This window comes from Lipomyces japonicus (assembly GCF_038497905.1).
Source record: "Lipomyces japonicus strain CBS 7319 unplaced genomic scaffold V1514scaffold_29, whole genome shotgun sequence".
NCBI lineage: Eukaryota > Fungi > Ascomycota > Lipomycetes > Lipomycetales > Lipomycetaceae > Lipomyces > Lipomyces japonicus.
The window spans coordinates 51,340-64,781 of NW_027117841.1; the positions used below are offsets into that span (position 1 = coordinate 51,340).

General features: G+C 41.8%; 7 protein-coding genes across 7 annotated transcripts; 2 read left to right on the top strand and 5 right to left on the bottom strand.

Annotated features, from left to right (window-relative positions):
• Nucleotides 1-1,743: 1,743 nt before the first annotated feature.
• On the bottom strand, nt 1,744-1,947 carry V1514DRAFT_320962 (uncharacterized protein; the record flags this gene model as incomplete). The annotated part of the gene is made up of 1 exon (XM_066926031.1): nt 1,744-1,947. The coding sequence occupies one exon, from the start codon at nt 1,945-1,947 to the stop codon at nt 1,744-1,746; it is 204 nt and encodes a 67-aa protein (XP_066782414.1).
• Nucleotides 1,948-2,973: 1,026 nt separating this feature from the next.
• V1514DRAFT_111878 (uncharacterized protein) lies at nt 2,974-4,495 on the bottom strand. Its single transcript, XM_066924397.1, has 2 exons — nt 3,812-4,495; nt 2,974-3,757 (listed from the first exon to the last, which is right to left on the bottom strand). The coding sequence occupies exons 1-2, from the start codon at nt 4,197-4,199 to the stop codon at nt 3,114-3,116; spliced, it is 1,032 nt and encodes a 343-aa protein (XP_066782415.1). The 5' UTR covers nt 4,200-4,495; the 3' UTR covers nt 2,974-3,113.
• A 758-nt stretch (nt 4,496-5,253) lies between these two features.
• V1514DRAFT_111937 (cyclin-like protein) lies at nt 5,254-6,333 on the top strand. The gene is made up of 2 exons (XM_066924398.1): nt 5,254-5,293; nt 5,363-6,333. The coding sequence occupies exons 1-2, from the start codon at nt 5,291-5,293 to the stop codon at nt 6,191-6,193; spliced, it is 834 nt and encodes a 277-aa protein (XP_066782416.1). The 5' UTR covers nt 5,254-5,290; the 3' UTR covers nt 6,194-6,333.
• On the bottom strand, nt 6,165-7,976 carry V1514DRAFT_333559 (aminotransferase class-III). The gene has a single exon (XM_066928065.1). The coding sequence runs from the start codon at nt 7,763-7,765 to the stop codon at nt 6,377-6,379; it is 1,389 nt and encodes a 462-aa protein (XP_066782417.1). The 5' UTR covers nt 7,766-7,976; the 3' UTR covers nt 6,165-6,376.
• A 66-nt stretch (nt 7,977-8,042) lies between these two features.
• Nucleotides 8,043-10,296, bottom strand: V1514DRAFT_333563 (uncharacterized protein). The gene is made up of 6 exons (XM_066928066.1): nt 10,087-10,296; nt 9,896-9,978; nt 9,718-9,826; nt 9,534-9,662; nt 8,695-9,478; nt 8,043-8,625 (listed from the first exon to the last, which is right to left on the bottom strand). Exons 2-6 carry the CDS (start codon nt 9,976-9,978, stop codon nt 8,126-8,128), a joined length of 1,605 nt encoding a protein of 534 aa, XP_066782418.1. The 5' UTR covers nt 10,087-10,296; the 3' UTR covers nt 8,043-8,125.
• Nucleotides 10,297-10,379: 83 nt separating this feature from the next.
• On the top strand, nt 10,380-11,790 carry V1514DRAFT_333567 (domain found in IF2B/IF5-domain-containing protein). The gene is made up of 3 exons (XM_066928067.1): nt 10,380-10,496; nt 10,564-10,663; nt 10,761-11,790. The coding sequence occupies exons 1-3, from the start codon at nt 10,455-10,457 to the stop codon at nt 11,564-11,566; spliced, it is 948 nt and encodes a 315-aa protein (XP_066782419.1). The 5' UTR covers nt 10,380-10,454; the 3' UTR covers nt 11,567-11,790.
• Nucleotides 11,602-13,323, bottom strand: V1514DRAFT_111948 (uncharacterized protein). Its single transcript, XM_066924399.1, has 5 exons — nt 13,056-13,323; nt 12,476-12,986; nt 12,355-12,410; nt 12,192-12,299; nt 11,602-12,127 (listed from the first exon to the last, which is right to left on the bottom strand). Exons 1-5 carry the CDS (start codon nt 13,098-13,100, stop codon nt 11,807-11,809), a joined length of 1,041 nt encoding a protein of 346 aa, XP_066782420.1. The 5' UTR covers nt 13,101-13,323; the 3' UTR covers nt 11,602-11,806.
• Between the last annotated feature and the right edge of the window lie 119 nt (nt 13,324-13,442).

The following is a 13,442-nucleotide window of genomic DNA, read 5'->3' on the forward strand; positions in this document are numbered from 1 at the left end:
CAAGCTCTTAATGGGCAAACGATTTTTCAGATGAAGGAAAAAAAATGGATATCTTGCTGGTGCTTTGGCCCTTAGAGTTAAAAAAGGCCACGGACCAAAAAAAGAGTGCAGCATCTGAAATATAGTTGAGCGGGTATAGCCATGAGGACGTTGGCCAGCAAGTGATGGCTCGACAAGACTTTTTCCGTGCAGATCCGCCTGAAAGCGCTTTTCCATTAAAAGACCCCTTTCTTTGCTGCGAAAAGTAATGATGCTCGTGAAAAGCTATTGACCTGTGAATGCACGAGGGAAGTGGATAGCGAATTGACGAAGCTAGATAGCTCGTGGAGGTCCAGGCACATGAACTTATTGAGTTTGCTGGCGCAGCATGGACGTGATTGTCAAACAGGTTCTGGTTCTTGGCGAACCTTGTCAGCTCTCACAGGTCAAGAGCTTTTCGCCATCAAGCCTTTTAATGAAAAATCGCTTTCAGGCGGATCGGCGCGGAAAAAGTATTGTCGAGCCATCACTTGAGCTCTTCATGGCTATCAACCATATTTCCAATGCTGCACTCTTTTTTTGTTCCGTGGCCCTTTTTTTTAACACTAAGCGACAACATACCGGCATTTTTTTGTTCCTTCATCAAAAAATCGTTTACCTATTAAGAGCTTGACCGGGTGTAAATAAACGCGACATTCACTTTCACGTGCATAACATGGAAGCTTGGAACCAAAAATTTAGTAGAAATCGAGATATTTGAACTTCCGAAAATTGGCTTTCGAGCATCTAATATAGGTTGGATCCATTAATAAATATAAGATTTTGGACAAATACGCCTTAAGCAAGCGTCCGAAGGAAATGACAGCTAACATCCTATGTCACAGAAAATGACGTCAAAGTAGGTTTGCCGTTTACAAATGTACGTTGTATTGCAGCAGCGTACAAATGTCTTCCTTGTACTCCCCCCAAAAAAATGTTGTTGTGCCGTGGCGACAGACAGCATTAATAAGCCTATTTTCATCCTTCCAGCTTTGTTTGCTGATATAATTTTTTTTCTTGGCTGCAAAACTGCTACTACAACCAGACTTTTCTTCCGTATTGGAAAAAAGTTCGACACGGATCTTCCAAAACAAATACTGGTGTCTGGTGAGCCATCCTATCAGCATTTTCGCCTTGCCTCGTCTCCCGATAATGTTTGGAAATTTAGGTCAATCGAGATGACGGCACAATCGGTTCTTGTTGCTGCATCTGGGAGAGCGTAGCACGCAGGGCATCTATTGCTAAAGCTTGCAGAATCATACATGCATCCTTCGTATACCATAATAAATACTGGGGTAAATCAATTTGGGTTAGCAAGAATATCGCCTGTGGATAAATCCCTTAACGAAATCTCGTAATGCTGGGCTACTTTGTTCTCGAAGCAATGATGGTAATAACAATTTCCTTATTAGAACGACCGGAAGCTCAGCAAAATAAGCCTTTTTGATCGCCCGCTGAAGAACGTTTCCAAGTGCTGACAAAAAACTTCTTGCTCCGGCATTCTATGCTGAGTCAAAAAAAAAAAAAATCCTATGTTCCGGTTCAGCGGCTCGATTGTCAGCATTCTTTCTTGTCTGAACAACTACTTTCGAATTGAACATAATTAAGCATAAAATAATGATTCAGCCCAACAGGAACTTCAACAATGACCTATTACAGCCGAAATATCAGTTCCAGCACAAACCAATACTCTTTTCATAGCCTTCAAGAAGGCTTTGTTGGTCTCTAGCAGCAGCCCAATTGGTTTGAGATGCCGTCGATAGCTTTCCGTTTCTTTAATGAAAACGGCTTTTTGTTGGTATTCGTATAATACTTCGAGTAATCTTCTTTGGCGTCTTTCATAGGCAGGCGCCTCGCATGCACAGTTGTTTCAATGACACCGGTCGTGCCAGGAATTCGTCGAAATTCCAACAAAGAAACCGCGAGCATGGTGATACCGTTTCTTTGGCATAATAAATTTGCAATTATTTAAGTAGAAATTTTAATTTGATGAAGTTTGGTTTGAATAAAAATGTAGAAAGAGTTGTTAGCGGTGGAACAGAATTTGAATGAAAATTTGAAAATATTTTCACGCTCCCGCCAATCAAACGCTGACGGAATATTCCTAGAACTAACTAATCACTTACATCACAAGCATAATTGCAATAAAAATTGTGAATTTATCATTTTTTATTTTAGTTACAGGTATGATCTCGCGAGGCTTAGTGCCATCTCTGAATTAAAAGGCCGGCGTTTCGTAAATGTGTTATTTTGACCTTCCTGCTTTTTGGTATTTATGCTTTTGAACTCATGCTTTGTTGAACCAGTCCCATTGAAGAAAAATATAAGTCGAGTGATGCCCTTCCGTTCCTTGCCAATCCTATTGCAATTAACCTATTGTTTGTGTTTTTTGGTTGTACATCTTAAGCTGAAGACATGTAAACAACTTGGGTTGGTTTCTACACCGAATACTCTTGTAAAAACAATGCATTTTTTTCCACCATATCAAACCAATTTGAGTATATAAAAAAATTCTATCATTAACGAGTAATTCACCTTCTTATGGCATGCCAACCAAAATTATGGTGGTTAACAAATACGAGAAGTAATCAAGCAGATGTTTAGAGCGGTACAGCATCATCTAGTAAACAGGATATTTGGAAATCCTTCTGCATCTTGAAGAAATGGGTGAAGCCGGATTGGCAAATTGATAACGCCAACGATCACCGGCATGGCTGCACTGCACATCATCATCAAAGCTCAGAAACTTCGTAATCATTAAAATAAAATAAATTACTATTCTGTACTTATTATCGAACAAAATCATGATTGTCATTTTGTAGAAATGTTACCATTGTGAATTTTGAATAACAAGTCTATGCCACCACCCCCCTATAATTAAACTATACTTTATAGCTCTATATGGATATCCAAAAATAAAATAAAAATAAAAAAAAAAAAAATATGTAGTCCCTTGTTTCATTAACACATGTCATCATTTGCTGTTCGAATGCTCATTAATAAAACCTTGAATGTCAGACAATATGTATAAGCATAGTAGTCTTTTTCCGATATATTCGACATCTTCCAAAAAAAAAAAAAAAAAGAAACAATTTTCAAAATTTCAACACGTTCGAGACCGGCTCGCTCATGCCCACGTAAAGACCATGTTCTTCAATGTATCGAATCACACTGTTTGGAAGTAAATACTGAACGCTCATTCCACGACGAATAAATAATCGAACTTTTGTAGACGAAATGTCGTTATAAATAAGCTGCTTGATGACAATCACGTTCATGCGGTGCTCATACATTATATCATGAGAAAGCAAAAAACTGCGCACGTCTGAACCAGTCCGTTCGACAATAAGACATCCGTACTTGCCAAGAATGTGATGCAGGTCATTGTCAGCCCAAACGTTTGGGTCACCCATGGATTCAATCAGATCGCCGCCAGCGAGAAGCAAAATCTTAACCGGCCGCCGCTCGCCAGTTTTGGACCGTATGCCCTTTCGCTTCACATTAATTTCATAATTAAAATGATCGAGCACGACAGCGGTTCTCTGATACGTGTGTTGAAGTGACTCCCAAGCGTCAACCATCAACCACGAACTCGTTCGCTCGCAAGCCAACTCACACATCCTTACTCGATCTTTGGCAGGGGCCAGCCCTGCCTTTCGGTAGTTGTCAGACACGGGAGAGTAATAGCCACCAATAACTTCGTACTGGTTCAGTTCACGAATGGTATCTATTGCCATCTCTGCAAGAATTAGTCATGATGCAAAACAAAGAACTAAAAAAAAAATGCTCTTACCAAACATTCGCAAATGCAAATACGTAATTGGTGAAAAAGACCCGCACGCAACAATTACTAATGGTTCCATTCTGCTGTCTTGCAGCACCTCAGCTAACCGGTGCACTGGGAACGCATAGCTTTCTAGATTCCGAGCCTGTCGAGAAATGCCGTGCGGGATCTCTTCCAAATCTGCAGATTGTAACGGCGTTCTGTTTGCGCTGAGAGAATACGGAGGCGCGAGAATGTCGAATTCAACGTCAGAATTTTTGCGCTTGCTGTTGGCAGCTGATCCAGAAAGATCCGGGTTGTCATCCGTGGACGATATGGAACTAGAAATCGATGCCGAATTGGCATAATTTGAAGCAGCAGATTCGCTTCTGGAGCGTGCACTTTCTAATGTGGCCATAAAGGTCTGTGTCGGTTTGTTTAACACTTGATCGTGCAAAATTGAATTGTTTTAATTGAATAAAAAAAATGCCGTTGTTATTTGCCGTCAACTTTGCGTAATACACCGTGGGGGAGCCGATGAGCCTAAAATTTGGGTGATCTTTTGCTTCCGTACCCAGAATAAGTCCAATTAAACAACGAAATCGAGAGGGAAAAAAGAAAGGAAATGGGCAAGAACCTAAGGTTCGACGTCTATGTAAAACGGCAAAATTCGGTTAATTGGTTTGTGGGAAGTAAAAAGCTCAGTCAAAGCTTATTGCAAAAAAAAAAAAAAAAAAAACCGTAAAAATTGCTGCTTTGGTTGAATTCAAAATATGAGTTCAAGACAGGTAGAAAACCGTTAAAAGCTACGGCATGTTTATATAGACAATGGATTATTAATATACAGTTCTACACGTCGTCTGCGGGGCATTCAGAGGGGATGCTTTATGGGCCTTAAGCCCGAAGTTGCGACCAGCGTTTGTGCTGACACAAACATCAGCCATAGTAAGATCATCTCGACTTGTGATTAAACAAATTTCACATTAACTTTACTCCTAAGGGGTACGTATAATGCAAGTTCAGTTCGTTTCACACTGCATCTTCCCTCTGGCCGAATGAGATGGCCATGATGGTGATGGGTTGGTTCCCTGTGACCGAAGCGCGCCGCGACGGAACACTTGCCCCTTCTGTCGCCGCAGTTTAGTAATAGTAAACTACTACGACTTCACGGTCGCCATGTGCATTGTAACATAGATAGATATATATATAATAGAACTGTGCCGAGTTTTGTGGGATGTTGCAAGCTCGGTTTTGCCAGGTTAAACCGGGTCCAAGCCAATCAATGTAACTTATTACGGTATTAAAACACACAACAAGTGACCACAACGATCCTTGACCAATTAGTTCACTGAGTTTTGTTTCTCTTTGTTGACTCAAAATCTCCCGCAATTCGCCATATGCAAAAACAAAATGGGGTTAGGGTCATGCCTGTTATTGCTGCTGCGATTTAAATTAAAATGCTAAACACCGTAAATGCAAGTTAGTATTTAGATTGCAATTACGAAATGGATGGTATGATATCCGGCTTAATGAAACAAAATTTATTTATTTTAAAAATACTAACTTGTTGTATTCCGTCAGGCTGCCAACTACTGGACATCATCGCAGCATAAGCATTGGCAATTCACTCGCCAGGAGTTAGACAAGATCCGGGCCGACACCGATGCCGCGACCGGTCACGATCGAGCTGCACTTGGAGACCCACGTCATTTGCGAATTTTTTTGCATGGCCTGATTCAAAACCTTGGCCGGCATTTGTCCGTCAGGCAGCAAGCCCTTGCCACGGCGGAAACGTACCTGGCCAGGTTTTACACAAGAACTTCAGTGCAGGAAACCAATCCGTATCTCATCGTGGCGACGTGCGTTTATTTGGCATGCAAGATGGAAGAATGTGCGCAGCATATTCGCACCGTTGTTTCCGAAGCAAAATCCCTGTGGCCCGATCATATCACTCATGACCACACAAAACTGGCCGAATGCGAATTCTATCTGATTGAAGAACTCGATTCGTACTTAATCGTATACCATCCGTACCGGTCCTTAATTCAACTTTCAAAAGCTCTCGGTGCTTCCGGAAACAACGCAGGACTGTCACCAGATGAGTTGCAAACATCTTGGTCGATTATTAATGACTCATGCATTACCGACCTGCCGTTGCTTTGCCCGCCTCACGTGATTGCTCTCGCGGCCATATACGTTGCCGTAGTTTTGCGAATTCCTCAGGGAAATGCTTTCACCGAACGCACCAAGCTTCGCTTACAAAGGGTCATGGATTGGTTTGCTTCATGTGGTATCGATCTCGAGGCTGTAATTAACTGCGCACAGGAATTAATCAGCTTATACGACGTTTGGGAATCATACAGCGAGAAGACAACAAGGGAAATGATTTTTAAAATGTTAAATTCAAGTTAGAATGTACTTGTTTCCTTTCCATTTAGCATGATATCCATATATAAATGAACATTCATATCAAGTTTTTAAGAACCTGCTCAACACCACTCAAAAAAATATCGGCGTGCTTAGTTTCAAAAACAAGACCTATTATTACGTGTTAGTCAATTGGAAATTTAAAAAAAAAAACAACAAGCCCATGTGTTAATACTTACTCGGTCTCAGTCGAACAGAATTGACACCACAGCCGCCAACGTTTAAACCGACTCCTTTCAAATCTTTCAAAAACTTATTTCTTGCCTCAGATCCGCCAGGTACGTCCCAAGCCAAAAAGGTTCCGGTGCCCTTGCCACGAAGGTTTGCTATTTTCTCAGGGTACTGACTTTGCAATTTGGACAGTCGTTCATACAAATAATCGCCAACATGCTGGGCACGTTTCTCAAGGTGATGAGCCTTCACCTCTTGCACGATCGCTCGTGCAATAATAGCCTTGGATGGATCACCGCACCAAGTATTAAACTGTCGAAACGGCTTGTTAGGTCTCAATTCAGGGTTGCCATAAAAATAACCAGCGGCTTGGAATTTTTTGGAAAAAGTGACAATGTCCGGAGGCGTAGACAAATCCCAGTGCTCATGTGCCCAAAACTTGCCACTGGCAGCCACGCCGGTCTGCACTTCGTCAACAATCAGCAGCACGTCATATTTTTTAGTCAGTTGTCTCAATTTTTGAAAAAAATACGGTGTTGCGTGGTTATCACCTCCTTCGGACTGGATCGGCTCGACAACCGCAGCCGCGATTCTGTGACGCCACTCTCTCAAGATTGTCTCAATCGCTGCAAGCGAGGCATCTTCCTCCCTGCGGTTTTCTTCCACGTGATGTTCGAGTGGATATTTCAAAGATGGAAACGGCGCCCTTGGCCATTTAAAAGCTGGAATGTCGACCTTGTGCACGTAATTCGATCTCGTGGTCGATAGCGAGCCGAACAATCTGCCATGGAATCCACGCTCGAACGACAAAATGGCAAGATCAGGAGATCCTGGTTCACTATTTAATAAAGTAGATTCTTTCTCCAAATCCGAAAAATCAACGTCCCGGTCACCGCGCTGCTTTTGGCGATGATAAATAAACGCGGCCTTGTACGCGCATTCGTTGGCATCACTCCCGCTCAACGCGGTCCAAACCTGATCCAAGCCTTTCGGAGCAGCGGCCAGGATTCCCTGACGCAGAATCGATTCCCATTGCGCGCTGGGGAAATTTCCCAACGCAGGCCTGTTTACCAACGCGTCAATCATTTCGTTTGACCTGGCAGCGTCTTGCAAGACAGGGTTGTTGTATCCGAGAGGGATTGATGCAATCTGAGCATACAAGTCTAAAAAAACGTTCCCATCCACGTCAACCAAATAGTTGCCAACACTTTTTTCGTAGTCTGCGACCAAATAGGCCGCCCTGGTGTCGAAAACCTCATCCAACGTGCCTAAACGTGCCAGCGATTTGGGACCAGGAAATGCTGATCTCACTATCGGACGTGCAGGCTCGTCAGGGAAATACTGGGCCGCAAGTGAATTTTGTGTCGACGGAGTAATTGCCGCCATGGTTAAACAAAGTCTTGATAGTTAGTTAGTACCTGATGCAAATATGCTATATATTTATACACGTTATCCCAGCGGATCTGCCGGAGTTGAGAACGTCATAGAGCATCACAAATTGTATTTTGAGTTTTTGGAAATGAAAGCTTAATCGTGCTAGGTCTTTCCACCACCTGCCATAACATTCTTCACCGCCATATCTGTGCATGACATGTGCACTAGCATGATTAGAACATTCACGTACACTGGTGCGCATTAAGGAAGTTACCATAAATTATATTACATAATGTATTTCCAATAATACTACACATCCTAAAAGTACATGTCCCCTAAATAACAACTAATTATTTTTTTTTTTTTTTCTTTTCATACATACGCTCGCTGCAAAAAAATCCAAATAACAAATTTCTCCTTCTCACTGCCTTCCGGATTAACACTCTGTGGCTGCGTGCCAATGGGAGTGTATCGAGTAGGCGGAGGCACGAGCCTGGCGGTTCCGAAATTTGATGGCATCTGAGGTGGCGATGCATGCACGAGGCATTCGATCTGATTAATACCCGGATTCAACTTGACGTCATACAAGCTCTTCGGTGGCTCCGCAGGCCTTCGAGTTCCCAACCCAGGCATGATCGTCGGGCTCAGTCGTCGAGAGTTCAATGACATGTAAAGGTTGTACTGCCGCATTAATAACGAAGCAGAAAGCGTTGGCGAAATCGTGATTGAATTATAAATCGCGGGAAGAATGATTGAGTATGACTGAAACGTTTCTTTTGCGTTGGGCGGGAAAACAATGCGATATGGCGGGGCGTGAATTTGACGAGTGTTGGACGAAATAGTGAAATGTGTGATCAATGCATCTGCGATTGCTGTTTTTGATTATTAGCAAATGTTAATCAAAATAATAAAAAAAAAAAAAATTTTCCCTGTCAACATACTTTTACCTGGCGCGCGAGTCCTGATTTCCTCTGGAATCTTGGCCGCCGTGTTGGGAGATTGTCCCTGATTAGCGGAGTTTGCAGGCACAATGGTCTGCACTCCCAACTCAGACTTTAAATCATCCACCGTTCGTCCTAGTAATGATGGCGTGCCACCAGTAACATAACCTAAAGGTTCACCACTTTGTCTAACTGACCTTGTAGACCTAGGTGATCCGATATCTTCTAACTTGCCGGTCAGAAAATCATCTTTCCTGGGAGTCGGCACGAATCCAGTGCCCGGTAACGGCCTGGTCCTAGGACGTCCTCGACCACGCTTAATGATAACCATCTCTGGGGGCTTTAAAGGTACAGCAGAAGGAAGGACGTCAGGTTCTGGTACACTGATACTATTGACCTTGATCTCTGTATTGACATTAACTGATCCCTGAACCGGTCCTTGTAATGAAGGAGACGGTACCGACGGCTTCTCAAGTACCTGCTGTTCCGGTTCCGGTTGCCTTTCTTCTTTTTCTTCTGGCTTCGCCTGTTCTTGCGTTGCCGGTTCTGGTTTTTCCTCTTTCTCTCGCTTATTACGAATGCCAAGGTTTAATTTAATTTTAGGCTTTAATTCCTCCGGCTCCTTCAACGAGATCTTTAGCTTTACTGACCTTGACGGAACTTCCTCATCAGGTGCATGCTTGCGTTTGCGATTGGTCTTTGTTTCTGCATCATGGCCTGCCACTGCTTTTTCCAGCTCCTCCAAATCTGCACGTTTGTTATCTAATCGTGATTCGAATGCTTTCTAAAACATAAATTAGCAATCAGATTGGCATTTTTTTTATATCGCTCAAACATACTTGCAAGTGAAGCGCGTCGTTGTAAACTTGACTGCCCTCTTCATTAAATATGGTTGCATTCTTGAAAATTAAAATAGTGTCGTCCTTAAATTGTTCAATCGTGCGGTATTTCCCTGAACCAATTTTGCTCTGTGTTTGTGTTAGAATAGTTTATTGATTGTTTGCCAAAAAAAAAACAGCCTACTTTAATAGTTTCAAATGCCATTGGTGATTTAATAACCTGATAGTATGCCGGATACTCATCAGCATCTGGTTCGACCATGAATAATTCCGCATAAAGCCTTCCACCTCTCCTGCAAAAAGTTTGATTCGAATTAAACGATATTTTTTTTTTTTTGCTATGCTTAAGTTCGATTGCTTACTTTCCAGATCGCAAATTCGTTACCTGGTCGATAATTTCAGCCAAGCCATCTCTAAATTCTTGCAATTTGTCGTCAATTGCCATCTATCATATAATTTTAAATTATTAGCATCTGTCAAGTCACAACATGCCCAAAAACAACAACAACAACAACAAAAAAAAAAAAATACATAGTGCAAAATATCGACATACATTGACAATAAACAACAAAAACTGGCAGGTTAATCCCACGTAAAATTTCACGGCGTGATTTCCCGGTCGCGTCCAAGTGCTCAGGATTTTGTTTCCCCAAATAAAAGTTCGTTCGGTGTGAGAAACGTAAAAAGTGTCGCTATCGAGTTTTGGTTTTGTTGCCGGGAAAAAAAAGAAAGGAAGCCGCGTAGTATTAATCACGTGCACACACAAGTGACAATTTGCAGTCATTCCAGGTTAGGTTTTGGGCTTGTAGCTTGCCAGCTTTTGCCAATTTTTTCGTGTTTGACCACAAAAACGGTTGGGAATCATTAGCTCATTCGCAAAAAAAAAAATAAAATAAAATAAAAAAAATAGAATTTACAAATATGGCTGCCGTTGAGGAGACAACTCCTACTTTAGACGAACAAGTGAGTGCGGAGAAAATTATGAGACGGGCGTTTTTTGATTGAACATGACTAATTTTTAAAAAAACAGCTCGAATTCGATCCGTCTCAAAAGAAGAAGAAAAAAAAATCCAAGGCGGTGTCGTTTGGTGGTGATGATCTCGAACCAGCAGAATCCAAGCCAGAGTCAGGTAAGTCGGTGTGCTGAATCCTGTGGAGGGGGGGTGGTTCAGAATCAATTTTGCTAATAGAATGTTTTTTTTTTGTTTTTTTTGCCTGTAATAATAGCAGATCCCGTGGTCGAAGAACTCACAGATTTGTTTTCCGGTTTAAAAAAGAAGAAAAAGAAATCAAGCTCGTCATCCACGGTTGCGGATTCAATTGCTGAAGACGATGCCGATGCCGATGCCGGTGCGGAAGACAACACTGAAGATTTTGACTTTAGTGTCAAGAAAAAGAAAAAAAAGAAAGCGGTTGCGGACGTGGACGCGTTCGAACAAGAACTTGAACAAGCAGGCGTGAATGAAGACGAAGACGGTGACGTCGAGGGCTTGGTTGATGATGACACGTTTGAAAAAACTGAGGAAGAGGTTGACGGCGCTTGGCTTAACAGTGACCGTGAATACACATACGAAGAATTGTTACGACGATTTTTTAAAATTCTTAGAACTAACAATCCTGAACTTGCGGGCGAGAAACACAGACATAAGATTCCACCTCCTTCAGTCATGCGTGAAGGTAACAAGAAGACAATTTTTGCAAACTTGAAAGATATATCGGACAGGATGCATCGTCCGTACGAGCACGTCATGCAGTTTTTGTTTGCTGAATTGGGTACTTCTGGATCCGTGGACGGCAACTCTCGTCTCGTGATTAAAGGTCGCTTCCAGCAAAAACAACTTGAAAACGTTCTTCGTCGGTACATTATGGAATACGTTACCTGCAAGACATGCAAGTCTATTTCAACTCATCTTGCCAAGGAAAATCGTTTGTATTTCTTGGTTTGCGAAAGTTGTGGATCCAGACGATCAGTTTCAGGTATCAAAACTGGTTTCCAAGCTCACATTGGAAAGAGAAAGAAACTTGTTGGTTAAGCAAACCAAATTTATATGTACTACCTTTCAAAAAAGAAAAAAACATGTCTTATTTTCAAACTGATGCTTTGCTGGAATACTTGCAAATTTTTTGTTACCGAACCATTTTAGTAGGGAAAGATTTACGGGATATTAAAACACGAAAAATACAAAGTATATAAATTACTGTTGGTAAAATATAATGACGAGAAAGAAAAAAAAAAAATTTTAAACAAAAATTTAAATTTCTAAACTTGCAATTTATGGGGTTGCGACCGCAACGGCAGTACCGCCATTTTGTGCACTTTCCACCGCTGCCACAATAACCGCAAAATGATGAAACGCTTTTTCAGGCGTAGCTTTCAAAAGTGACTTATCCTTATTTTGAACTGCATGAGCAAAATCGGCAAATTCTTCAGGTACGGCTTCATTAACGACTTGCACGTTTGGAATAACCTTGCCTTGCTTGTTTTCAGAATTGTAAAGAGTAATCGTCGTATTTTGCTTATCAGCAAAGTCGTAAATAATGGTTCCTTCCTCTCCATGAATCGTAAGCTTATTGATACGAGGATAAGATACGGCCTATCAAACAAATTAGATGTTACATCACATGCGAAACGCAATATTCAAAAACAAAAATACTTACAGAAGTGTAAGTAAACGTTCCAAATGCGCCATTCTGCAATTTAAGAGTTGAGGTGAGAGTGTCCACATCTCCAGACTGTTCTTTAACCTGGGTGGTCAAAGCCGAAAGCTAAATAAGGTCAGCAAAGCCGAAAACATATTAGCCCAGGTGCTGCCATACTTACAGACTCAACCTGTCCAAGCACCTCGGTGAACAACGCTACCTGATGAACGCCACCATCTAAAATCATCAGAAAAAAATCTCAAAAAAAAAAAAAAAAAAACCCCAATTGTTATATATTGTACCAGATAAAAAGCCGCCGACATGTTCTGGCTTCTGTCTCCACCATGTGCCAAGGTAAATGCTGTCGCCATTAAACGGGGCAGTACTGTAATGTGAAAAATATACAAGCTTGCCAATCTTGGGCAAAACTGCCTTAATTTCGGCAATCGAATTCCAAAACAAGAAATTTTCAAGAACCGCCACGGGCAGGTCAGTCGATTTGGCAATCGCAACAATCTGTTTTGCCTGGTCGAGCCGGGCCGCAATCGGTTTCTCGATCGCGATCGGCTTGCCGGCCGCAACCGCTTTTTTCACAGCGTCAAGAGTAAACTGGGAAGGCAAAAGCGCATCGATTGCATCGACTTCGGGATCGGCAAGAAGAGAATCAAGATCAGAGTAAATCTTGTTTTCAGGAACGCCGGTTTTCTTGGCAAACGCCTGTGCCTTGTCCGCCGAACGGTTGGCAACAGCTGTAAGCTTAAGAATGTCAGGCTGCGACTCAATTGCAGGATAATGACGCTGGGAAGCAAAGATCTGTTTTTGTAAAATAGTTAATGATAGTGGTTCTTATTAACCAGCCGGATTTAAACGGAATAACATTACTCCAGTGCCGATGAGACCGATCTTGACTGGTGATTGCGAAGACATGACGGACGAGTTAATAAATTGAAAGTATTGATTGCAGAAATAATGCACTATTGATCCTGAGTTGTACTCTAGCAATGGAAAAATGAAAGCACCTGATGATGTTTTACTCCGGGGCGGTGTAAATCACTAATGCCTACGTTATATATACGCGTTGCGGTATGATTTCCGTTCCCGTTAATTGCCGCTCACAGTTGCAAAGCTTCATTGGGTGGGATTTTATATGGATTCGAACAAAAAACTCACTCATAACAGGGAAGTACTATTTTTTATGGTCACTGTATTAAAGATGATTCCTTATAGAGTATCAGTGTAGAAATCAAGAAAATGCAGCAAGTTCATTAA